The 26,850-nt window shown below is 44.9% G+C and overlaps 2 protein-coding genes across 2 annotated transcripts; one reads left to right on the forward strand and one right to left on the reverse strand.

Annotated features, from left to right (window-relative positions):
• Nucleotides 1-1,988: 1,988 nt before the first annotated feature.
• On the reverse strand, nucleotides 1,989-3,224 carry LOC136507602 (uncharacterized). Its single transcript, XM_066502272.1, has one exon. It carries the CDS (start codon nucleotides 3,222-3,224, stop codon nucleotides 1,989-1,991), a length of 1,236 nt encoding a protein of 411 aa, XP_066358369.1.
• Nucleotides 3,225-7,030: 3,806 nt separating this feature from the next.
• Nucleotides 7,031-10,031, forward strand: LOC136507603 (uncharacterized). Its single transcript, XM_066502273.1, has 8 exons — nucleotides 7,031-7,069; nucleotides 7,151-7,288; nucleotides 7,419-7,530; nucleotides 8,056-8,100; nucleotides 8,198-8,445; nucleotides 8,540-8,728; nucleotides 8,843-8,935; nucleotides 9,636-10,031. The coding sequence occupies exons 1-8, from the start codon at nucleotides 7,031-7,033 to the stop codon at nucleotides 10,029-10,031; spliced, it is 1,260 nt and encodes a 419-aa protein (XP_066358370.1).
• Nucleotides 10,032-26,850: the final 16,819 nt, after the last annotated feature.

Here is a 26,850-nt window from a genome sequence, read left to right on the forward strand (position 1 = left end):
ACTGTACCATCTCTGGACGAAGTATTCTCCTCTTGGTATGCCTCCTAACATCTCATCTGTACTTGTTCATGGATTGGTTGCTTTCCATCGGACTCTTCAATATCAAATATATGTCGGTGGCCAAATTCTTGTACCACTCGCCAAGATGAGCCAAACTTTGTATCTTCCAAGAAAAATACTTGTGAAGCTTCTATGGCTAGAATGAAAGGATCATTCTTATGCCATCGGCCTTCGATGTTAATGCTCTTGAAGTAACCATCATCTTTCATTTGGCATGTCCTTCCCTCAAGATTGTACCATTCACGCCATAATAAGATAACAGATCTATCTCCTTTGCCGTTCTTAGTGTAACTCAACTCAATAATGTCTCTGATTGTCCCATAGTAGTCAATAGTGACATCATTGTGATCCCCTGCAGTCTTGATGGTAGAGTTTTGTGTTTTTCTGTGTGCCTCACGAGCCATAGTGTGGTACCATACCCCATTGATTATACAAGCTTTGTATGATCGCACACGCCTATCCGGTCGACATGCGAGTGAGTATAAGTCTTCATCAACATTTGCTATGCCTTCGTAATTCAATCTGGTAATCTATAGGAAAACATAGAGAATTGGTGATTTTTGAGAATTTATTGTATCATAAATGATTCACTCAGGTTGTAAAAGTTGCATGCACATGTTTCTCAAACCATGTAGCAAAGTGTGTTGACATCATTTTTTCAATAATATTGACATGTTGTTATTCCAATTAGGCTCTATACATTCTGCAAAGGAAGTAGTTAATTAGTTTATTGTGAGACTAATATTGACTAAAATTGGCATAAATGAAATGACAGCAATTACTCACTCTTTGTATTCATCAACCTCTTTGCAGTTATTTAGAACAAACCAAACCATGGAGTCATAGTCTTTATCTTCGTAATGAAGTGTTGAAGCACCCAATAGGTTAATACCATGACAAAAAATAGAGTAACCATTGGGTGACATGTTATGTTCTACATCTAAGTTTCTTTCAGGCCTAGTGAACCTAGTAAAAATGTCACTGAAATATGTTGAGCACTGGGTCATACACTCATATGCAGTGTATGTCTCTGCAACAGATCCTTTAGGTCTTTCTTTATTGCGGATGAAACGCTTAAAGCTGCCCAATCTTCTCTCAATGGGATACATCCATCCATACTGAACCAGTCCCCTAAGGAGTGCCTCATCAGGTAAGTGTACTGCTAGGTGAACCATAACATCGAAGAATGCAGGAGGATAAATTTTCTCTAGCTTGCAAAGGATAATTACAATATCTTCCTTCATCTGGTGTAGTGCATCAATCTTTAGAGTTTTAGAGCAAAGTTGTCTAAGAAACCTACCCAATTCAGCAATTACTTCATATACGTCTTTGCGCACCAAACCATGAAGGCCAGCTGGTAAAATACGTTGCAGCAGTATATGACAGTCATGTGTTTTCAGCCCATGCATTGTTCCTCCCTCCATATTGACACATCTTGATATATTAGAGGCATAGCCATCTGGAAATTTAACATTGCTCACAAACTGCAAGAACTTCTTCTTTGCTTCTGGTGTTAGAACATAACAAGCTTTGGGCTTTGAGGATGAATTACCAGTGTCTTCCTACAAATGAAGCTCTTTTCTTATACCTCTGTCTTCCAAATCTAGTCTAGCAGTAATTGTGTCATTTGTCTTGTTTGGAATATTAAGTAGAGTTGACAAAATGTTTTCACATATGTTTTTCTCTATGTGCATAACATCAAGGTTGTACTACAGCTTCAATTTTGACCAGTATGGCAAATCATACAAGCTAACCTTCAGATGCCATACTGGTTCTCCATTATGGTGTCGTTTTCTTGATTTCGGCTTATCTGGATTTTTGCCTGGAACATAGCAAACTTCATCCAACCTTGCCATAACCTCATCTACACTAAATTTCCTTGGCTGCTCTCTAGTTTCATGGTGGCCATCGAAAGATCTGTTTTTCCTCTAGGGATGGTCGTTTGGGAGGAAACGTCTATGGCCTATGAAACCAATTTTGTTTCTCAGGCATTCGGAGCATGGATTCTCATCATAGTGCACACATGCGAAGTAACCCCTAGTAGTTCTGCCTGACATGGTGCCTAATGTAGGGTAGTCATTGATTCCCCACAGAATCGCTGCACGCAGACTGAATTCTTTGCCTGCATATGCATCATAAGTAGGGACACCTTCCCAAAGAGTTAGCATGTCTGCTATCAAAGGCTGCATGAACACATGGAAATCTTTGCCCAGTGAATTTTTGCCTAGAATTACTAAAGCAAGCATATAATTGGATTGGTCCACACACATCCATGGTGGAAAATTGTATGGAACCACTATCACTGGCCAGATGCTGTATGAATTGGTCATCTGACCAAATGGGTTGAATCCATCAGTAGCAATGGCTAACCTCAAACTACGGGGATCATCTGCAAAAGACTTGAAAGTATTATCAAATTCTTTCCAAGCTTCTCCATCAACAGGTTGTCTCATTTCATTCTCAACTGGTACCCTCTTTTCCTTGTGCCATCTTGCATACTGTGCCCGCTGTTTTGAGATAAAAAGCCTTCGAAGGCGTGGAATTATTGGAAAGTAACAGAGGACCTTGTGAGGAACTTTCTTTTTGCCCTCCTTGTTCACTTTCCATCTTGTGAAGCCACAAACTGGGCAATGATCATCGTCTTCATAGTCCTTCCAAAATAAGGCACAATCATACTTGCACACATCAATACAAACATAACCAAAACCAAGCTTCCGAAGTAGAGCTTTCATTTTGTTATAGGACTTAGGGAGGCCGGTCACATTCGTCAAAGATGTCGAAAGCAACTCAAGGAAAGCATTGAACCCAGAATTTGTTATCCGATTGTACACTTTTATATGCAGCAGTTTAATAATGAAAGTTAGCCTAGATTCCTCGGTGCAACCTGGATAAAGCTCACGCTTTGCCTCTTCCATTATTTCTTTATATAAGTTACCACCAAAGCCATGGCTTGCTGCAGTGTGCAAATCTTGAATCAACCCCTGAACTCCTCGTGCACTATCTTCTATGACATCTTTAGCTTGGCCTTCCTCATCAAGTGTTGCCTGGTCATTTCCCTCCCATGACATATCTTCAGGTACAACAGTGAGTTCTCCATCATCATCTTGTTCAACATCATCATCTCCCTCTCCATGATCAATCCACCTTGTATAGGACCTAGACATACCATTGATTTTGATATCCTCCTGTACCTCATCTTGGCTTTTTTTCTATTTGGTTCAGACATTTTCGGCATGGGCACTTGATTTTTCTCATCTGCACTATATCTACTTCTGACATGTTCCATGAATTTTGCAACACCAGACAAATAGGCCACAGTAAATGGGGCACTGTTATACATCCAGCTTCTATCCATCTCGACCTAGGCGGCGCTGCTGCTGGTGGGGGGATATACTTAAAATAAAAGGAAATCTCCATTACTACTTTGTTGAAAAGTGAGCTGCAAACAGATTCACCAAGTACATGTATAGAGCAACAACTTACAGTCGCTGAACGCCGCTCTAAAAAATGTTTGCACCCTGTCAGTTCCTTGTACAGTTCACCCTTGGCAGCATATTCTAGGATTAGGTTAACCCGGGTCTGAGAATTTCACATGACAGAGAAATGATGACCACTCTTGGCCTATAAACGAAGCAATGGTAATTCTATATTAGAAATGTGGATAGTTTTTTACCTGATCATAGAAGTACCCATACAGGCGAAGAATAAAAAGTTCAGTAACTAGATACAAAACAGGGTCAAATATCAGCAATCTCGGTGCAGTAACCATTCAGCTAAGCTAGAGACTAAAAACAATCAGTGCAATTTCTGACAATTAACATTAGTTACAACAGTATATTCGCTGAGTATACCATAATATAAAAAGTTTACTTAGTACATACAGACATTTTACAATACTGAAGCTTAAAAATCCCTACAGCAGTTCATAACTGGATGACGAATCATGAATGTATCTACATTTCATATGCAATTAACTACAATCGTTCATGATGTTCTTTTTGTAAGTGTAAGTTTCACATGGAACAAGACTCAATCGTTCATGATGTTGCCACTGCTTTGCTTGAAGAAATGAAACAAGAGGACGGGTAGCATCATTACCCACTTAAATATTCCAGAGATCTGCTGAGAAGCTTCATGTACTGAAACTTTGCCTCTGTACTTTCAGGTTTTCTTCATCACGGGTGGCCGGCGCTGATGCTTGTGGGGGGGGGGGGGGGGGGGGGGCGGCGCGACTGCTTGTGTGGGTGGGCGGCGCTGCTGCTGGTGGGGGGGGAGGGGGCCGACGGGAGCAGGTGGCATGCCCGGCCAGGCTCCAGCTGGGGTGGACGGCCAGGCTCCACCATGGGTGGCCGGCGTGACACTAGCAAGGGGGGGCCGGCGCTGCTGCAGGTGGCTTGGCCGGCCAGGCTTCAGCTAATTAGCCTTGAGTGCCATGTGGTCCAAAGTTTCAATGACATGTGGGCCCAGCATGCACATTAGCCTCCCATATGGGGCAAACATCAATTCTTTTTTTGATCTAAGGCAAAAACTTCTAACAAGTTTTTCTCCCACATACTAGCTCTAAATCTGATGTTTTTTTCCTAAAATTTTCTAAAATCATGATCTATCAATGTATAGCGTTGATTTTGGCTCCATCATCATGTGTCAAAGTTTGAACAAATCAAAATTTGAATATAAAAAAATTACAACTTTACACCACATTTTGAAACTCCAAATGATTTCAGCTAAAAAAATCACAAACATCAAAGTTGAACAACTCATCAACACCTGCATTTTTTGTATTGGTCAATTGTTCATCCGAGAAAGTGGTAGTAACTTAGTTCATAAATTTTACATTCTCTCTTAGAGTTTCATGGACTATAAGTGAGAGATGTAATTTCTGTGAACAAAGTTACGTCACTTTGTTGGATGAACAAATGACCAAAACAAAAATTGTAGGTCTTGATGAGTTGTGCAACCTTTGTGTTCATCACTTTTTAATTTGAAATTATTTAGTACCCCAAATTTTTGTTAGAAGTTTGAATATTTTGAAATTCAAATTTCAAACTATCGAAACAAAGTCATACGAAGAAATAACCAAAACCAAATTGGTAGATCTCGACGCGTTGTACAACTTTGTTTCAGACATTATTTCCATTTTCAATCGTTTATTAGTCAAAAAATCCATTTGAAGTCCTAATACTACTAAAACAGTCACTGACATAGTGGACCCACTGCGCAGGACAAAAATGTGGCCAATTTTTCATATAGCTGCACCTCACGCTCTCCCGCGTTGATTCGCTCGCCGACACATGGGCCCCACCACGCCTCCCGCTCAAGGCATCCAAGTTCCCCCCGCGGCCTTATCCTCTTGCCCGCGGGTCAGACCAAGGGGAAATCCCCAATCTCCTTCTCCTCCCTCCACTCGAAGCCACGCCGCCGCCACACCGCTCGCCACTCACCGCCCGCCGCCACTCCGCTACCACCACCCTACCAGCCGCAACTCTGCCGCCACCACCCCGCCCACCACTCATCACCAGCCGCCACTCCGCTGCCACCACGTCAGGCGCATCTGTCCCGTTCCCGTCCGGATCACACCCGCGCCTGACTCACTGGCTCACTGGCTCGCCGGATCTTCTACTCTAGCCTCTTGCTGCTGCGCCTTCTTCTCCTCGGTCCTCGTCATCCATCCATCCTCCCGCTCCCACTCCCGCCTTCTCATTCCAAAGCTCGCCCCCACGTCGCTGGCTGCTGCTCGCTCCTCCGCGGATCCGCAAGGGCTCCGGCAGCATTCTCCTCCCGCGGGTAAGGAAATGACTTGTTTTCTATAATGGATTCCGCATTTCTGTTTGCTCCGTTCCAGCTTCGTTCGTAGGGCTCCTATAGTTTGCGCTCTTCGTTGCGATTTTTAGTGGACATCTGTTCTGGTAGACTGGTAGTTGTTTGATGGGTTCATGCCATTTTGAGTGGACATGAAGATGCTTCCGGGCTGTTGAAAGATGGCTTAGTTGAGCAATCATTATTGTACTATAGGACTACTGTATTTTTTTTAGAAGGAATTAAATGTTAAGAAATGGGACTTCTATGTGAGTTTCCATTTCGAGGAGTCATGGTTGTTTTCTTTAGACATTCTGGCTTACAAAGAGGTCAAGGCCTCACCAGTTGAACTAGCTATTGGTTGGCGTGTGCTGTAGTTATTGCATAGGAAGAAAATGGGACATAACTGTATGTGAATGTAGGTGTTCTCCCCCTTTGATAAAAAATAACATGGACCTAGTTGGTCAGGTACTGAATGAGTTGTAGACTTCTAGTGGACCCAAGACTGAATCTATTTGGCTAGCACACAAGGGTGTAAACTAAGATTCATAGGCATTGAAGAGTTCCAGTATCCAGATAGCTCAGAAGAAATAAAACTCTCGGATTAGATTGCAAATCATTTGAGTGCTTTGATTCCAAAGCTGCTCACCCATTGCCTCAGTAGGAAACTTAATTCAGAACAAGAATACAACTGTTTGAACATTAGAAAAGGGTCAGCCACATACAAAATTAACTACTTAATCCAGATAGTTACAGATGTATGCTAGATTTGCACCAGAATTGTGAACTTGACCCCTCAAATACTTGTAACTATCATTGTTATTCCTGCTGGTTAGTGCACTGCCATTTCATACTTGTTTTATTCACCCCGACATGCTAAACAAAAGAATTATGAATTTGTGACATGTTTATTGAAATCTGATATTAGCTGCATCTATAGCCCATAGAAAAAGGCACCCCGGCATGCTCTTTGTATCAACATACACAAAGCAGTAGGATATTAGCTCCATTTTGTTTCATTTACAATTTCAATGGTTTGACTAACTATTAGACTGCTCCTTTTGGTTCGTTTACAATTTCTCTACTGATCTGTTAGGTTTTTTTCAACTCTTTTATAGAAATTGAATCCAGTTTCTGCTCTTTCTACGTTTGGTCGTAATAAGTAATACAAGAAATGACAAAAACCAAGTACGAGCAGGAGAGGGATGAGAATGTAAAGGCTGTTTAGGAAGTTTTTAAGTCTTTCGGTATTGCGGTGTTAGCTCAGACTTTTAGTGATGTTTTTTCAAAACAGAAAGGGGGCAAAGGGAAGAGACTAGTATCTGACAATCCAGAATCTGACACTGAGTATGATCCTTCATCTGACATTGATAACCAATCTGACAGTGCTAATAATTCTGATGATGACCTCAATAATGAGGTCAATACTGAGGTGAGATGGATTACTTAGACAATTAACAAGTTTCTGGTCTCTCCATTTGAAACTTATATACTTCATTGTAGTTAATTAATCTACTTGACACTTCTTTCATAATTAATAAGATGCATTTTTCTCTTGCCAGGAAAGACCAATGGTTCCAGGAACTCGCCCGCAGCAGAAGAAGCAAAAGGTGACAACAATGGCAGCTGCGAACCAGCAGCGACCGCGCACGCCAACCAGAATCACTAGGCAAAGTGCAGCCATGCCTTCACTTGCAGGCCGTCCACCGCCTAGGCCAAGACATCCCTTGCCTCCTAAGAACACTTTGAAAGCCAACCCAAAACCAATAGCCATTTCCAGTAGCAGCCAACTGCAAGGCCACCTCACTACAAGCGGCAGCCACACCACAGAAACTATTGACACAGTGCCTACTCCTCCAAGAGTCACCAGGACCAGTCCAGCCATGTCTTCACCTATTCCAAACACAATACCTAGTCCTCCTAGATTCACCAGGACCAGTGCAGCCATGTTTGCGCCTGGTCCAAACACAATACCTAGTCCTCCTAGATTCACCAGGTCTAGTGCAGCCATGTCTTCGCCTGGTGCAAACACTGAGCACAGTACTCCTAGAGCCAATGCTACCCTATCTCAGCAACCTACTCCCACAACTAGTGTTAACCAAGCAGTTCCTGCAGACACCTCACCAGGTGGATAGAGCTCTAGGCAGAGCAATGACATCATCAATGAGTCAGCTGAGCAATTTGATGCCGCTAATTCAGAGGGCCAGACATATGAAGGAGAACCGAGAGATGATTTAGTTCCAGGTAAGCAATACGAGTTTCTAAGCATTTGTTTCTCCATTCATTATCTACAATTGTTACTGCTTTAATAACACATTTTGATCATTATTTGCCAATGCAGCGCCCCTAAAGAATGTCCGCAAGAAAACCATGGGTCATGGCTTAGAGAAGATGCTAAATAGAGGAAAGAAGCTGGCCATCCAAGTGGCTGAAGAGAAGAAAAGACCTGATGTCCCACATCAGGCAGCAAAGCTGGCATCAGAAACTGGTGTTGCCCTTAGAGATAACATGCCCATCTACACATCATGGAAGCTTTATGACAATGATGCGGGAAAGGCAGAAGTAAAAAAAGTGCTTGACAAAGTGGCGGTGAGACAGCTATTTCACTCCTCCAAATACTCTCTTGCATTACTCTACTCCCATGCAAAAAATTGTATCTAATAAATGATTTGTGTGGCTTCAGTCAAGGTTGGATGTGGATGTTAAGAATGAGGCACCAAGTAAAGTTGCATGCACTGATATCACTAAGAGGGGAGTAAGGCAGACGAGGTATCACCTAAAAAAGAAGTACTTCGATGAGTCACTGATAGAAGAACAACTATTGGCCAAGCAACCTCCACCTAAAATGAAGAAAGAGGAATGGACCAAGCTGGTAGAGTACTGGTGTGACCCAAAGAATTAGGTCCATACCTGAATTATCTGCTTTTGTTAATATGCAATGCAAACTGTGCATGTGAATGACAACTCTGTATTGCATGTGGTGCAGGAAAAATGTGCTAAGAATAAAGTAAATCGAGCCCAAGTGCAGCTTCATCAAAGGATTGGAGCTAGGTCCTATATTGCCCATCGATACAGCCTGGTACGGATACTCTGTCTTTTGTACATTTGTACCTTAGTAATTACCATGTGATTTTGAACTATCAAGTTAGCACGTGCTCCAATTATTTCTGAGATGAGCTCCCATGTTCATAATATTTGCGCTGTGCCGAGTGAGCTATAATCAATAGGTGTTTAGGCTCCAATTCTTTTATGGTGACCATTTGAAACTCAAATCTGCAAGAGGAATTGCTATGTCATCAGAGATGATCATCATCAGTAGTAGGTGTTGTTTAGGCCAAGTTATTATTCTTGATCTATCCAGGTTGCATTGATGCATGTTCCTGTGTTGTTTTTCTTGAACTGTTAGTAATTAGTTGACTTTGCTAGTGATTGTATTTGTTGTTGGCATAAAAATCTAGAGGCAAATACTAGCTTGTATGATCTATAGTGCATACATATTTTGGCATCTTGCTGTTGGCATGTACAAATAATCTATGGCTAATCTTATATCCCAAGTTTTTAACATGCTGTAGAGGACTAAGTAGAACAACATGGAGCCAGATGCAGTTGATTTCTTTGGGGAATGTATGAGTAGTCCCCAAAATGGTCGTACTACTCTTGCAAATGAAATATATGTAAGTTACAAAACAATGGATACATGCATATGTACCGCACTCAGGTAAATGCCTGGTTCAACACTGTTGTATGGCCTTGTTATTAAGTGGATTCATTTTATGTAGGAACAAATGGTTGCAGAGAAGGAAAAAGAGCCAGAAGAAGGAGAAGAACAAAAGTCTCCCTCCAAGATTGTTGCTAACTATCTCAGCCAGATCAGCCGTTCATCCACCTTCCTTCCTAACATTGGTGTCCCTCGACCATCGAAGACTGGCCAGTCCACATCGACAGCCGCACAAGCACGCCTACAAGCTCAGTTTGAGGAAACACTCCAAGCAGAAAGAGAGGAAGCTGCTAGGAAGCAGGAAGAGTTGCAAGCACAGCTTCAAGCTCAACAGGCCGCACTTGAAGAAAATCAAAGTTTGCTGCGTCAGACCCAAGAGGAAGTGAAGGGGATGCATACCAAGTTTGAAGAGACTAATGCACTGCTACGAGCTGTCCTGAAACTTCAGAAAGATTGAGGTAGGTATGAATGCAGTGTCTGAGGATGATGCCTTTGCCTAAGCTTTTGCTACCTTGCTAGAACTTACTCTGTGGTTGGAACTTTGTCAGAACTATGTGCAATCTGTTTGTATGTTTGAACCTTTCTAGTGGAACCTCTGTATGTTTGAACCTCTTGTGGTGGAACATGCCTGATGGAACCTGGAACTATGTGGTGGAACAAGTGTGCCGGAACATGTTGAACCACTGTCTTCTGGTCTTGAATTTATGTGTATGCATGATGGCTTGACTGAATTGTGTATGATTTATGACTTGTGATGAGAATGTTGTGGATGATGGCTTGGCTGATATATATGTGTATTATGCTTTTATGAGCTGTGATGAAAGATCAGTGTGTCGTCACTGAATATGGCTGCCACGCTCGTCATGAATGAGAGGACAATTTGTGATGCCATACAGTCATCTCAAAATGTCTCTAACTACCATACAAAACAAGACAAAATCTAGGCGTCACAAAATCCACATACTTATATATGACGTTTCTGTGTCGTCAAAAAAACTTCTCTAAGACTGTCCTCGCATGTACCATTTATGACGTTTTGTACATTAGGTGACGTGTTGGCTGACCAATATGTGACAGTTACAGTCATCATAAAATATAACAATATGTGACGGAAAGACACAACCGTCACAAAAGGTCGTAACATTTTGTGACGGTTCTCAATATTATCGTCACAAGGTACATTATGTGACGGTCATTATATGACGACTGGCATGACACTGCTTTTTTGTCATAAGACATTTTTTATGACCAATTTTGCACTTACCATAACAGTGTGCTTATGTCATACAAACCATTTTTTTTGTAGTGTCAGCGGGACCCGCATAAAAGAGGAGAAGGACCCGACAACCCTAGAAGCCTTCTTCTCTCTCTTATTCTTCTACTTTTCCTCCTCTATAACCCATGCTTTCCCTTCGTCTATAAAAGGGGAAGAAGGGCACCCCATGGAGGGGGGCGAAAAAAAGACGAGATCAGAACACAAGAGCATGACACGAGCACACGGCTGAGCGGCAGGCGAGCCCTCAGCACCCGTTCACTCCTTCCACCAGAGACTTGGGATCCTCTCCCTCTCTCGCCTGTTTATAATCCCTACTGCAAAACCAAGTGTTGGTAGCATGAGAAGCGGCGAACTAGACGTAGGGACGTTCCACCCAAACTAGTATACACCCTTGTGTCTTCCGAGCACACCATCCGAGCCAGATGCGCAAATACAAATTTACTCGTCGGTGGTCCGAAAACACCGACAGTTAGCGCGCTAGGTAGGGGCTTTTTGTGCATCTCGACATCCACATGAGGCCTTGGATGGCTAGTCACGGCGTCAGCTGGGTCCCGGGCGCGCACGTGCGCTTCGGGAACCTGGACTTCATCATTATGACGGAGGGAGAGTTGGCACAGGTTCCCGCCGCTGTCCAACCTCTCCACTCCGCCAGCCTCGACGCGATCACCGAGGCTCTTGAGGAGCTACAGCTGCACGCACCGGAGGCCCACGCCCCCAGGACCGACCAACTCCTCAGCTTCGATTACGGGAGGCTAGAGTGCCACCTCGGCGCTTTCCTAGGACCCCAACCGTCCCGGGAGGACCTACACCGCCTCACCTTCTCGTTCGCCAATGTCATGACGTAGCTTGCTGGAGGAGAGCCACTCTCCCTAGAATACCACATCCAGAGCGCCCCGACAGCACTCCTGTTCTGTCCACGCAACGCCGCAGAGGCCGTTGGCCACCTTGTGGTGCAACGTACGCCCCCATGCCCTACAAACGACAAGTTCATGGGGATGACCGAATACATTGTGGAATCTTTCCACGACCTTCTCGTGGGAGAATCAGAGTCGCCCTTCGACTCTGACTCCAGCAAGGGGAGTTATCACCCCTCGCGAGAATGTTTCATGGTAGGTACCCCCGAGGGATATATCGAAAGCATCCACGAGGGAGGGGCTACCCCAACAGACGATTTCGACGATGAGGTCGAGGGGGATGCAGAGGCCCCACCTCGCCTGTGGGTAGAGCAGCTGAGGGTGTGGCACCAAGAGATCGAAGAAGCACGACTCCAGCTCGAGTAGGAACACGCGGAGCTTGAGCGAGAGATCGAGCGCCACGGAGACGGTGGGCGTGCGCGCGCCGTGGCTCGTGACGTGAACCAGAGGATCATCGAGGATGAAGAAGCCCTCCCACACTTCACCCGGACAAGCCAGAACATCGCTGTTGTGGCGGCCTTGCTCCGGGGGCTTTCAGGGCCCGCGACGCCCGAGGATGGTCGGGCCCATCACGAGATTCGCACACGACTCGAGCGTGCAGCGGCGTAGCAGGCCGAGAGCTCGCTGTCCCAACGACGCGAGCTCAGCACTAGCCAGCGCGCGCCCTCAGAGCGACCCGACAGGGACGTGTCAGTCCACCAGGCGTAGCGAGGCGACAGGGCGCGCGCCGCGGTCCTGATGCATGAGCGTCTCGGTCTCCACCGTGATGCGCGCAACACCCTGGATGCCTGTAGGTGTTCCCATAGTGATGAGAGGGAGGAGGCTAGCCATAGCTACCACCCTTGTCATGGCGGATGCTACGACAGCGGCGAGGACCGAAGCCCGAGCCCCGACTTGCCGGTACCTCAGGCCTTTGGCCGACATATCCTCAACGCCATCTTCTCACCGCGGTACCGACCGTCGATCAACATCCTGAAATACTCTAGGGAAACAAACCCCGGACTGTGGCTCGAGGATTATCGGCTTGCTTGCCAAGCCGGTGGAGCGGACATTGCCAATTTCATTATCCACAACCTTCCATTGTTCCTGGCTGATTCGGCGCGAACGTGGTTGGAACACCTTCCGCCCAACCGAATCCAAAGTTGGGAGGACCTAAACAAAATCTTCGTGGGAAACTTTTAGGGCACGTACGCGCGTTCTGGGAACCCATGGGATCTCAAAAACTGCCGACAGAAGTCCGGGGAAACTTTTCTGGGTACATCCGGTGCTTCTCCCGACAGTGCAATGAGCTCATCGACGTCATAGGAGCTTTCCTGTCCAGGACCGCCTGCGAGTCTCTAGTTCACAAGCTAGGACATAAGGGCCCGCGAACCACCAAGGAGCTCATCGACATCGCTACCAGCCACGCCTCAGACGAGGAGGCGGTCGGGGTGATTTTCGACCGCCCCAAGGGCAAGGCAAAGCGAGACGAGGACGCCGGCGAAGGCGCCTCCAACCGCCCCAACAAGAAGAAGAACAAGCAGCGGCGCGAGGGTCGCTCGTGGCCACCGCCGACCGCAAGGGGGGTTGGAAGCCCGCCGAGGGTACCCCGGACCGCTTCTGCTTTACATTGCAGCCACCACACAAGTGGTCAGCGCTGCCTTGGTGGTAGAGCGAGAAGAAGAGGTACACGTCCTCAAAGTGCAGCGTCCCGTGTACTTCATTAGAGAGGTCTTGTCCGATTCCAAGACTTGCTACTCCCAAATTCAGAAACTCCTGTACGCCGTCCTTATCGCCAAGAGGAAGTTGTGTCACTACTTCGAGTCGTATCCTTTGACGGTCGTGACGTCCATGCCGATCATCTTCTTCTGTAAAGAGAGCGAGTTCAGTTTTGCCATCTCCTCTACAGAGCTCCGGCCAACGCTGGTGCTTATGTTGTATGTGTGTGCGCGCTCTGTTCTCCCTCCCTTCTTCTACCTCTTGTCATAGTATGTGGTCGGCAACACCGATGAGCGGTCGGCTCACCCGTGCCGAAGATCCCGGGGCCAACATTGACATCATGGGAATCCCTGATGAGATAAAAACAAATGTGGAACTTGATTTGCCAGAATCGTGCAGAACTGATAATGGCATCGTTGTCATACCTGTTCGTGCCAATTCATACGGTAAAGGTTTGCCCTATGCTCCTGAAAATTGGACACGTTCTGGTGACATATGGCAATGGAAAGTTGGAAGCACTGGAAATTGGTGATCTTACGCAGCCATCCCGTTTTCGTGACGCTACTCCTAAGAAGTTAGGATTTGCAAGTAGAGTACAAGTTGAAGAATTTGTTAAGAGAGAATTTCCGGATGTTTATCTGGAAGATCCCTGCTGAAGGATACAGGATCCAAAAAGACACCCAGCAAGTGAGGCTCCATGAACCTGAACCTGTGGTGGCTGCAGGTGATCTCTGCAAGCCTAGGAATAGCTTGTGCAATCTTGAAAGAACCTGTGGTGGCTGATCCAGGTGGTCTCTGCAAGACTAGTAATAGCTTGTGCAGTCTTGAAAGAGAAGGCTTTGTTGAATCATCACCAGCACGGGCTTGTAATATCTGCCAGAAAGCTGTCACATATATGGCTCTCGAGTAATCCAGAGGGTAATGTGCACCTCAAGTGTGTAATCCATTTTCATAGTATTGAGCATGTGTTTCTTTCTATAGAATGGCATTTGCACTGATAATGATACTACTTTTACACTAATAAATCTTCCCTCCTTATATCAGGATTCAGGACACTTATTATTTTATCTATCATATATGTGTATAAAACATAACTTGGCTCTTCGTTCTTTTACACTGAACTGGAACATGCTATGTTATTCACTTAGCTGATGGATACTTATTGTATGTTTCTTATCTTTTGCATTCTCCTGCAGGCTATAGAAATTGATGATCTTGATCAGATGGTACGGTTTGCAAAGGAGTTTGATGGAATTATAGTAAGATGTATACAAGACCAAATGCTAGCCACATTGTTCAGAAATGTATCGAACCATTCCACAGCAACACATGCATTTCATTTTTAAGAACGGTGCTCTTCTTGCACTCCCCCAAAACGCACCTCCCACAGACAATCTTCCCCAGAGCGCCGCCAGGTACAGATTCTCTCCAAAACCATGTTTTCTATTGATTTCCCTCACTTCCTGTTGTTTTGGCCTCGTTTTCCCCCAAAATCTTGAACAAACTTGGGGAATCGTTTGGGAAGCAGGGGCTTTTTGGTCAGCTAGGTGTTTTGGGTTGGCGATCTATGAAGAGGCTTTTACCTGTGTACCATTGTAGAAAAATTTAGTTACCTACGAGCCATTAAAATAAATTAAACAGTCACAAGTGTCACTGGTTGAAACTTTTTTTCCCTCCACGCCATTCCGTTCAAGTGGACGGAATGGCATGGTCAGCTGGACAGTTTGATGATATACAGAGCGCTGAAAACTGCAGACTCCTGCCTGGATGCTTGGTCCAAGTTCGTCTGGAACAACAAAGCACCTCCACGCGTCAGATTCTTCGCTTGGCTGTTATCCCAAGGAAGATACGATGCAAAACGAACCTGCAGAAGAAAGGGTGGGGGACAATGCGACATGCGAAGTGTGCCAAGCTGAGGAGGAGACGCCGGTGCACATAATCTTTGGCTGCCCAAATGCTGCTCAATTCTGGAACGCACTACACATCTAGACAGAGCAACATTGGCCAAATTCAGGCTCTGAAGGAGATTAAGCCAATCAGCCGCCAAGTCACATACATGGGAAACACTTCAGTACCTTCCTGCTTTGTGTTACTGGCACATCTGGAAGAGGCGAAACAATGTGTTCTTCAGAAGTGATCGGGTAACTGCAAATTGGAGGCCTTCTTATGGTCTGCTATAGGTTGCCGTGATATGATGCAAGCATCGCCTCTAGTTGGTGCTCAGTTTCGTCAAACGCTATGTAATCTATAAGCGCAGAACTAAAATGATTGTAAAACCTCTGGCTACTCCCAAAGCCACCTTTGATTAATATAACTATCAGATGGGGAATCCCCCCCCCCCCCCCCCCCCGACTTATCAAAAAAATTAAGAACATGTGTGGGCATGTGGCGGAGTAGAAAGGTAATTGCATGATCGATCTGCTGCAGTGGCCCCGTTCGGCTTACCTTATAATCCGGCTTATTCGGCTTCTTTTTTCAACCAGAACAGTGTTTTTCTCTCACAACAATTCAGCCGAAACAGTGTTTTCAGTCAATTTCAGCCAAGCGAACGGGGCCTCTCGCACGTTGTCGACGAAATATGGTCGGCAGTCCACCGAGGGGGGTGCCCGTGGTGGTAGATTATCGGTAGACGGTGCGTGTAATCAGGAACCAGATGGTTACAGAGGCACAAGACACAAGATTTATACAGGTTCGGCCGCCATGTTGGCGTAATACCTACGTCCTGTGTCTCATTATTCTGTATTGATTAAGGTGATCCATTGTAGATGTCCCCTGAGGGGGACCCCTGCCTCTCCTTATATAGTCTGGAGGAGGAGGGTTACAAGTAAAGTATCATATTTGGTACTATTATAATATCTAGTACAACTTGTAATCTTGCCGTGCACGCCTCGATCTTATGGGCCGGGCCACGTCTGATGGTGCGGCCCATGTCTTGTCTTGAGGATACCGGGGGCCATACCCTCACAGCTAGTCCCCGAGCGCCTTGTATCCTTCGAGTAGCGTCGTCTTGAGCTTGCCAGAAGGATGTAAGGGGCTCAAGATAAAATTTGAAAAATATTTCCCTCGAAGTGTGCCCACTTTGACTCTGAGTCAAAAAGAGACACATCGTCCTTGTAGAATCGGAGGTGTTTGAACCATCAGAGCGAGCACATTCACCGCAAGGTGAAGTATGCCCACTTAGTCCCCGAGCCTGGTAGTAGGTGACATAGGCACGTGGTGCCAGGGTCTAAAAAGAATTCCCAGTTAAGTTGAGAATTCAATCATCGTATAGGCGATACAAGATGCACCGGCAGGTGCATCGTACCGATGTAGTCCCCGAGCTTGCTGGAAGGCGAGGTATGAGCCTTGTAGCAAGGTCTAAACGAGAAAGAATATCCCAACTGTATGCGAGTCGCCAGTCGCATGTAGTTGAGACGCAAAGTCCCCGAGCTGTGGTCGGAGAGTGGTCGAGGCAGTCCCCGAGCACAGGTCGAGGGGCGAGCGGTAGAGTCCACGAGTTGTGGTTGGAGAGTTCTCGAGGCAGTCCCCAAGCACAGGTTGAGGGGCGAGCGGCAAAGTCCCCGAGCTATGGTCGGAGAGTTGTCGAGACAGTCCCCGATCACAGGTCGAGGGGTGAGCGGCGAAGTCCCCGAGCATAGCTCGAGATCCCTGCAATATAAATACATAGAACAGTAGTACATGATATACAAAATAATAAATTATGGAGAAAAATCAACGGTGAAGAAATAGCGTATGACGCTCAGTAGTCATTTGCAAATGAGCATGATGTGATAAAGCAGTTGGTGCTTTGTAAACATCAGTGTTAATATGAAGTTTGTGTTTATACTTAATATAAACTACCCGACCAGTTAGTATGTAGCTGAGTCTCCAGTCCTAGCTAGCCCGTTAACCATAACGCGAGGCGCGGAGCCCGTGCACGTGTAGGAAGAACAAAGCGTCTCTAAGGAGCCGCTGCCGACCACCCATAACGCAGAGGGCAGACGCTCGTGCACGTGTAGGGAGGAGCCGGAGACAGGGCCGTCTCTAGAGGCATCGAGCGTCAACATGACTGGTCGAGGATTTGCATTAAGTATAGTTGTATGTTATATTTAAGATGGTATACATGGACAAACGTTATTTGAAGAATAATCATGACAAGGACGTTGTGGAGAAACGTCGTAATGAAAATTATATTAAATATAAATATTAGAAGTGTACTTATCTTTGGATAGAAATCTGGTCGATGGCGATAAAGTTGTCCGATCCTCGTACTTTTTGGCCTGTTGTGACGGTGGTCGCGGTTGTCATAGCGCCGTTCTTCGTGGCGATCATCATTGCAACGTGGTCTGGTGGTCGAGGTGGTCGGAGCTCGGCGGAGCCGCTCGGGACATGGTCGACGTGGTCTAGTGGTCGAGGTGGTCGGAGCTCGGCGGAGCCGCTCGGGACGTGGTCGACGTGGTCTGGTGGTCGGAGCTCGGCGGAGCCGCTCGGGACGTGGTCGACGTGGTCTGGTGGTCGGAGCTCGGCAGAGCCACTCGGGACATGGTCGACGTGGCTCGCTAGACGGCTCGGTCAGCTCACTTGAAGGCTCGTCAAGACTTGCCAGACAGCTCGGATGGTTTGCTTGATGGATCGGCGTGGTCGGACGGCCGCTTCCTTCCATGTAGATGTATATACCTATATACAAGCTACATATGTTGTTGGCTTTTGCATGGCTTCCCTAGATCATGCACGTCTTCTATTGATCGAGTCTTCACTCTTGAGGCTATCGGACACCAGGGCATCATGCATGTAGGCATGCAGTGTGGCTCGATTGGATCTTGTCGTGTGACGACCGCAAGTGCAGTCGGAGTCCTGACAAAATAATCATACGCACATGTAGATATCTAGACACGTATATCGTAGAATATTAATTTAAAGATTAAATAATTGACTTAGCTTATGTGAAGTCAAGGCATCGCCTAATCAGCGCTGATGGAGAATCTCTCCATGGATGCATGCGTATATGCACCAGCCAATCAAATATCTTGGACCAAATATCTTTGATGAGTTAAATCTGACTTGCATATGTATGCGTGTGTACGCGTGCATGCAGCAGCTAGCCATCTGATGGATCATGAACGTGGTCGTGGTCGTGCTTGCTTGACGCGACGCCGATGCTTATATGTCTTGATCGTCGGACTTTGATCTAGTTCGATGCTAGACCAAAACTCACGGAAGTGTGTCAGAGATGAACACAGAGTTGTAGTCGACTTGTTCCCAGTCGATGACGCATCAGCCGAAGCAAATTGCCGCGAGGTCACATCGTGTCACCGCGGACGATGTTGATGAGAAAATCGCCATCTGATTCGCTGGAAGATCAGCACGCACAACCCCTAAAGGGGTCCCCTACCTGGCGTGCCACTGTCGACGAAATATGGTCGGCAGTCCACCGAGGGGGTGCCCGTGGTGGTAGATTATCGGTAGACGATGCGTGTAATTAGGAACCAGATGGTTACATAGGCACAGGACACAAGATTTATACAGGTTCGGCCGCCGTGTTGGCGTAATACCTACGTTATGTGTCTCATTATTCTGTATTGATTGAGGTGATCCATTGTAGATGTCCCCTGAGGGGGACCCCTGCCTCTCCTTATATAGTCTGGAGGAGGAGGGTTACAAGTAAAATATCATATTTGGTACTATTATAATATCTAGTATAACTTGTAATCTTGCCGTGCACGCCTCGATCTTATGGGCCAGGCCACCTCTGATGGTGCGGCCCATGTCTTGTCTTGAGGATACCGGGGGCCATACCCCCACACATGTTTTACCCATTTGCCTCACTCTGGACCCATGCATTACCCCTTGTGCCCTTTCTGACCGTTGCCCACGTTCGCCACGGGCCCGGGCGCAGCTCGGCGGCAGACACATGTGGCCCCAGCTCTCCTCCTCACCTTGTCATATTCTTTTGTGTTTTTTCATGTGGTACTAACCTCACTTCCACTTAGCACTAAACATAGATCTTTAAAAAAATTGATTAATTGCTAGATTATGAATGAATCAGACCCAATTAATTTAACACATGTTGTGTGATATACATATACATAGACACGAACAAAATACAAAAATGTGAAGCCTTAATATAGTTTGATTTCATTTTGCAGAACCTTTTACAGCACGGGATTCCCCCACTATGATCTGCAATCAGCGGCGGACCTAGAAAATATTTCAGGGGGTTGAACAACACTGTTGTCTGATCTTAAGTCTCAGCCCCCTACACTCGAACTTTGCCTAAATCAGGCCCCCTACACTATAGAACTTTGCCTAAAAATTCATTGGGACTCCACATGGGGTTCCACTGCTGCGATATGGGTAGGGGGCTTGAGCCCCCCCCCCCCCCCCCCCCCCCCCCCCCCCCCGCTGTGTCCGCCCCTGTCTGCAATGATAAGGATGTTTGCTGGGAGGTTTATGGCCATGGGCCGGAGCGCAAGGATGTTCCTCGACCTCGAGTGCCTGAAGACTCGCTTGGGCAAGTTGAACCGCCACAGATACATCATAGCGCGCTTGGATAAACTTATCCAAGCAGCACGTATGCATTGCTACTTATCTCCTGATCTCCCGTGTAGGAAACAATTTAGTGGAGACGGTCCTCAAGAACGTATTTATGGCTACTTATCTCCTGATCTCTCGTCTAGGGAAAAAAATTAGTGGAGACGGTCCTCAAGAACACTCATAGGCACCCACCATAGTTGCCACACGTGTCTATTCACACGCATCCAACGCATAAGAGAATTGTAGTTTTGTTTCTAATTATTCCTCTTAAATGTAAGCAATAGTTCAATATGTTGGATGCATGTGCATACACATGTGACGTGAATCTATAGTGGGTGTCCATGAGTGTTCTATGGGGATTGCTCCTACTGACTGCCAAACAGAAACTAAAGTAGAGCTTTGCTTGGTTGCATAGGCGTGTATCCCAGTAGCAGTACATTTTTAGGCCCAGTTTGGAACACGAAAATTTTCCTACATTTTTCTGCAAAATTCAAGTGATTTCTGTAAAATTTCTGCATAATTTCTATGAAATTCTTGCGTTGCAAACGGGCCTGATAACATGCTTGATCAACTGAATATATGAATTAGAATTGTAGTCGCATCAAAATATATACAGGTCATCATCGTTACAGGAGGTCTGTACTGATAACAGCTATGAAACATTATCAAGAATCGACAAAGCTTGTAATAAGTGTTGCACACATACACGGTGGTTTCAGAAAGAGAAGTGTTGCGCACATTATGGTCACTACTACTCGCTACACTAATGTCTCTGCTGTAAAGTTGAGTGCAGAACATGTGTGTATCCTAAGATGAGCAGGAAGGCGATAATTTTAGTTAATTGGCAGCAGAATATATACATATATTATAGTGTGCACACTTGTTTCATCATGGAACCCACGTGCTTCCTCTACTGTAAAGGATCATTGCAGCTATAGCGTGTGGATGAGGCCTAAGGGTATACCTGAATTTCAAGTACAAGCAGTTATTTCACATAATCCACCATCTCATACTTCCACCCTCATTTTTTTAAACTCCTCCCTCATGTTTTTTAATGTAGGGTATGCTAGGACTTTAAATAAAACCAAACTTTGAGGTTTTATGAACCGTTAATCAAATTATGTGAATCATTACTGTTAAAAATATATGCCAATATATTTGTATTCACATAAATTCCGGTCCTTTTTTTAGAGTTCTAAGGCAAACTAAACAACTATGGCCCATTAGCATTGCTCTCAGGACCAAATATGTTCAAACGTTACAGCCCAAATGCGTACAACCCTACACAAACACACATGTCTGCCAGTACCAAAAGAGACACACCAGATGCAAACATACCCAGGGAGCATATATGTCCTTGGCAACATATGCATGTTCTAACATATATTTCAAATGATATTGAATTTGTAACAATCAGTATTATAGTCTAAGACAGCGGCGGATCCAGCAAAAATTTTAGGGGGGGGGGGGGGGGGGGGGGGGGGGGCTGAACAACACATACCTCCGACTGTTGCTCGATCTTAAGTCTCAGCCTCACCTACACTATAAAACTTTGCCTAAAAATTCATGGGGGTTCCACTGCTCCGGTATGGGTAGGGGGGCTTGAGCCCCCCCCCCCCCCCCCCCCCCCCCCCCCCACACGTTGGATCCGCCCCTGGTGTAAGAGGATGTAATGGTGAAATTTACTCTTGATTCTAAAATAATTTTTGAACTCATAACACACCCTACATAGAAGAATAGTACATAAAAGTAATCAAAAATGACTATCTTTACTATCTCTATTCATTTTCTAACACAACACCCATCGGTTATGATAAATTTGTAATTATATGTGTTTTCATCCTTTACATTGCACCTATGTAGGTTTGTAATATGTATTTAGTTAAAAACTTAGCTGAAGTTATATCATATCTTGTTACATCTTGTTTGTGATAGATCTTAAGTTTAATTTAAACTAAGTTGTCAGTGTTATGGGTGTGTGGTATGTTAAAAATTAGTTTTTAATGATTGATAAACTATAAAAACATATATACTTATGCTAGTGTTTGCATGCATACTCAGTATACATGGTGACACAGCATCATATTTACTTTGAATTTAACAATTGGTAATTTAGAAACATATATAATATATTTCATGTTTATTTAATTATTTTCCATACTAGTTCATATTGGCCTAGATTTGAGTTATATTATAGTTTAAGATTTATACTAACCATTGGTGGCGGAGATAGTTAGTTTAAAGGCATATTTATGTGTAATGTTAAATTATCTTTTATAATGACAAAGCTTGGTAGTCTAGATGTAAATTTAAGGGGTTATTTATGTTTTTTTATAATGGTGGAAGTGGATAATCTTTTTAGAAAACAAAAAAAGATTTAGTGGCTATTATTCTCTAAAATGATTAGAATCGATTTAATTAATGATCCGATGTTTCTGATTCGTATGATAATTAATATGATTTATCTTTATTTTATAGCATATATTGTGGAAATTAATGTGGATTTTTTGTTGAGGGCCTCTAGTTAGTAATGTTAACACATGTGTCTTCATCTTTTGTATTTCACATCCGTAGGTCTTTAATATGTACTTAATTGAAACATAAGCTTAATTGAAACAAAAGCTTACATTATACCAGCACGTGTTGCATCTCTTTCTATGACATCACGAGTCCATAGTTTTGGCTATCAACTTTTAATCTTTTCAGTTGTTGCAATTCTTTTATCCATGTGTTAAGTTGAAACTTCATGTGCCTCTTTATATCCTTATTAATTGATAGGAATAAATATTTTGGTGAAAAAATACTCTTCAAGATTACTGCAGTTCCTTTTCGGGCGGCTATAGGACAGATGGCCCCCTATAGGTAGTAGGATGGGTGGCACCGCTCAGATAGTGGCCAATCCTCCTAACTGCGTGCGGGCCGGGCTTAGAGCACGTGAAACTCATCACTACCTCATAAGGGCGTTGAGACCATAGCCCAATTTATTTAATTAAGTCTCCAAATATAATCATCTTCTATTTCAGATTTCTCGCTAGGCAAAGATGAAGAGTCATAGCAATAAGTCCTACTTTAATAGTTGTGATTTTTAATTTTAGACGTTGTTTATGCAACCTTAACTTTTTTTTCCGTCCTCTGCCACTGTCTACACGATTGTACATAGGATTTATACTTACTTTTAATTTTACATGTGTAGAAGTGTGTAATGTAGAAACACTTTGTGGTTATTGAATTATTTACCATAATTATTATATTGGTATTGGACTTACATTTGAGGGATATTTTAGTTTGGTTTTTTATAAAGCTAAGCAATTTAGACACAAATTAAATGTGTTACTTTATATTATGTTTCGTAATGGCATATGTGAGCAATTTAAAAGCAGATTTCGGTGTTACTTATATGAAGCATGTAACAAATAATATGAAAGCTCCAGTATAATATTAAAAAAATGCCAAAAGCATTCTGGTGGGCTGCCGTCGCCATTCACCGGGAGTCTCGAGACCCAGCAGCATCTCATTCTTCTCCTCACGCCCAACCACCGCATCTCATTCTTCTCCTCTGGTCCTCGCGTCCTCCTCGTTCGGCAGAGATCTTCCACGGTCGTTGTGGCGACACACGGTGCGGCGAGAGGAGGGCCCTGACCTGAGCAGGGCCACCAAGGACGTCGAGCTTGGAGCCCAAGTGGTGGGAGTTTGTGGAGGTACTTCCCCACAACTATGCTATATGTTCGGCTGGAGGAGGGTCATGTTCGCTGGTTGGTTTCAGGCAGGTTTATTTAATCAGCTAATAATATTTTTCTCTCATAACAAATTAGCATCAGTCAGTCCAAACCAGCTTAGAAACTAATCAGCGAACACGCCGAAAGCCAATCGTTCCAGCTGCTACTGCTGCCAACCTGTGACACAAAGACACTGTAGTTATAGTACTATCAGACTGAAGCACACGAGATTGTTTGGACGAAAAGTGTTAGGGCCCGTTTGGAAGTTGGTATTCAGGCCTAGGATTTGGCATTGGCATTGAATAGCCCCAATTCCGTTGTTTGGATGGTCTTGGTATTCGCAAGTGGAAACGAGCTCCAAAACAGCCCAGTATTCGCCTTGCCTGTTCGAGCCTGCCCACGATACCGAGGCCTCCCCCTCCGTATTCACTAGAATCCGGACCCTTTTTCCTGTACGAAAAAACAAGAGCCACCACAGTGCGAGGGTGCATGATCTCCCATAGGACGGGCAACGGGCGGCGGTGCGAGCACGCCTGAGCTCCCATAGGGCGAACGGTGGCAGCATGAGCTCCTGTAGGGCAAGCGGAGGCGCAAGTGCGCGTGAGGTGGCCGCCCAGCGCCCAAGATCCCCGTGACGGCCAGCGCCCGAGATCCCCCATTGGTGCCGCCTTCTTCCCCATGGCGGTCGAGCTCCCCCATCGGTGCCCCCTTATTCTTCTCCATCGTCTGCTGCGTGCTGAGATCCACCATGGCCGGTCGAGCTCCCCCATCGCTGTCCCATTCTTCACCACGGTTGGTCGAGCTCTCTCATGGCTGCGGCTGCCAAGATCCGCCCGCCATGACCGGGGTCGAGCTCCCTCGTTGTGGCTGGGGTCGAGCTCGTCACATGGCGTGGTGGAGCTCCTCCTGTCATTGCCCGCCGTGGTGGCGTTTCAATTCCATCCTTTTGCATCCAAACAGGAAACAAATTTGATCCACTTGCTAGGATTCCAAAAGCTAATTCAATGGTCATCCAAACAATAATATTCGAATTGTACCCATTTCAATACCATGGCTACTTTGGTATTGAACCCAATTCAATTCCAGCTCCCCCAATATCTACATCCAAACGGACCATTAGTATTTTTACCCAATTCCATTCTAGTGAGCGTTCATTAGCAACTAAACCAGCGAACGATCCGACCAGCGCCCGCGCCTGATGACCGCCCAGTCCACTCTCCTACATGCTTTTCCATGTTGCTGACATCATCTAAAAAAGCAAACCATTTATTTTGAAATTGTTGTAACTTCCGAACGCTTTATCCAATTTTAATTCAGTTCTTCGTGCCAAGACGAACAAAACTAGATCCCACTTGAATATGTTTTGAAGATTTTTTTTTCCTAATAACAATTTATGTGTATTAAATTATAACATATAACTTACAACTTATGCATACAAGTTGTATTGGTTAACTTATATATACAAGTTGTATGGAATAACTTATTTACACAAGTTGGGTTTCATAACTTTTTGTGTTTCTAACTTTTGGTATAAGTTATAAGTTAATCCGTTTCTTCGTGTTAATAACTTTTGTTTTTGTAAGTTTTGTCATAAGTTATAAATTAGTTCATTCATTTGTGTTTAACAACTTTTGTAAATGAGTTGTGTTTCATAACTCTTGCGTTTCTAAGTTTTCTCATAAGTTATATGTTATAAGTTATACGTGATAAGTTATATGTTCTAAGTTATATGTTATAAATTAGTACACATAAATTATTATTAAAAAAATCTTTGAAACATATGTAAGTAGGGTCTAGTTTTATTCATCTCGTCGCGTAGAACACACTGGTGCAGACAAAAGTGAAAATAGACACATCGTTTGGAAGTTATAGCATTTTAAAATTATTGTGTTTGCTTTTTCTGTGTTGTGTCGTGGTGACATCATGGACAGAGAAAGGGAACGAGAGTAGGAGAGGCAACTAGAGTAGGAGAGACAGTGAGGTGTAACACCCTCGGTGTTATGCCCTAAACCAACTACTAAATTATATCACGAGCATCATATTTATGTGTTAATACATGTGATAAAGTGTGTAAATTAATTTATGTAACTCGAAACAATCAACAGAAATGTGAAATGAAAGTTAATTCAGTAGTCATGTTATATCACTTAAGGTTGAAAACCAAATTTTTAAGAAAAAATGCTATGAAACATGTATGTGATACTTAAATAAAGTTGAAGTACAACCTTTGTAGATGGCAATGAAATACTTGCGGTCGAAAAATGATATTACTAGCTAATAATTCCACTAGCTTAGAAATCGCAATTAGAAATTAAAATCAGCTCTAACACTTAGAAATTTTCAAGTCTGTCAACAGCTGGACATTGCTATGTTTAGCAATTTATTTTGAGGAATCAGGTTTAGGAGTGATGTACTGTTAAAGCCCAATTTGATAGTCTTATATATTGTCTGGAGTGTAGTGAAGACCATTTAAGTTTAGGAGCAACGATTTAGTTGTAGTGAGAGCTTTAATATTCGTGCACGACACGTTCTCGGGAGAGTTCGCCGTGTGCGCGCAGTCACCGTGCCTCAGGGGCGCGTCACCGCCGCGTCGGTGCGCTTTGCACGTGCACGCGCGTTGCCGCGCTTGATAGGCCACACGGCTGCCCTATCTTGGCCTCCTTGGCTCGACTACGTGGAGTTGTCGTTGCTGCCGCTCGCACGGCGGGGTGGCGCTGCCCTGCTCCGCACGCTGACGTGCCACCACCGCCTCGTGCCATGCCGCAGTTGCTGCCGCTGTAGTCTCATCCGTCGAGCTCGCGTCTGTCTGTTGCGCCCGCTCCTCGCCGCTGGCCCAGTTTGATGCCGCGCACACGTGGCCTGCTCACCGTCACTTGCCATTTATGGCACTGCGGCCGCGCGGGCCATGGTCGATCGGGGACGCGTGTGTTGTTCGTTGCCCCTACGTTGGTACATTTGCATCGCGTTGCCCACGTCCCGCCGAGCCAAAGCAGTGTCGAGCCCACCCGTTGCCCCATCACTTCTCTCTCTCTCCCTCTCCGCTACTGCCGTCCGAGCTACGCCCACGTGGTTAGCTTGTGAGGGATCACCTCACCTCAATTCAGTGCGTCTGTAGTTTAGTCATCACACCTACTTGCTATCCGACCCTACCAAGCCATG

The sequence above is a fragment of the Miscanthus floridulus genome, chromosome 15 (genome assembly GCF_019320115.1).
Source record: "Miscanthus floridulus cultivar M001 chromosome 15, ASM1932011v1, whole genome shotgun sequence".
Classification (NCBI taxonomy): domain Eukaryota; kingdom Viridiplantae; phylum Streptophyta; class Magnoliopsida; order Poales; family Poaceae; genus Miscanthus; species Miscanthus floridulus.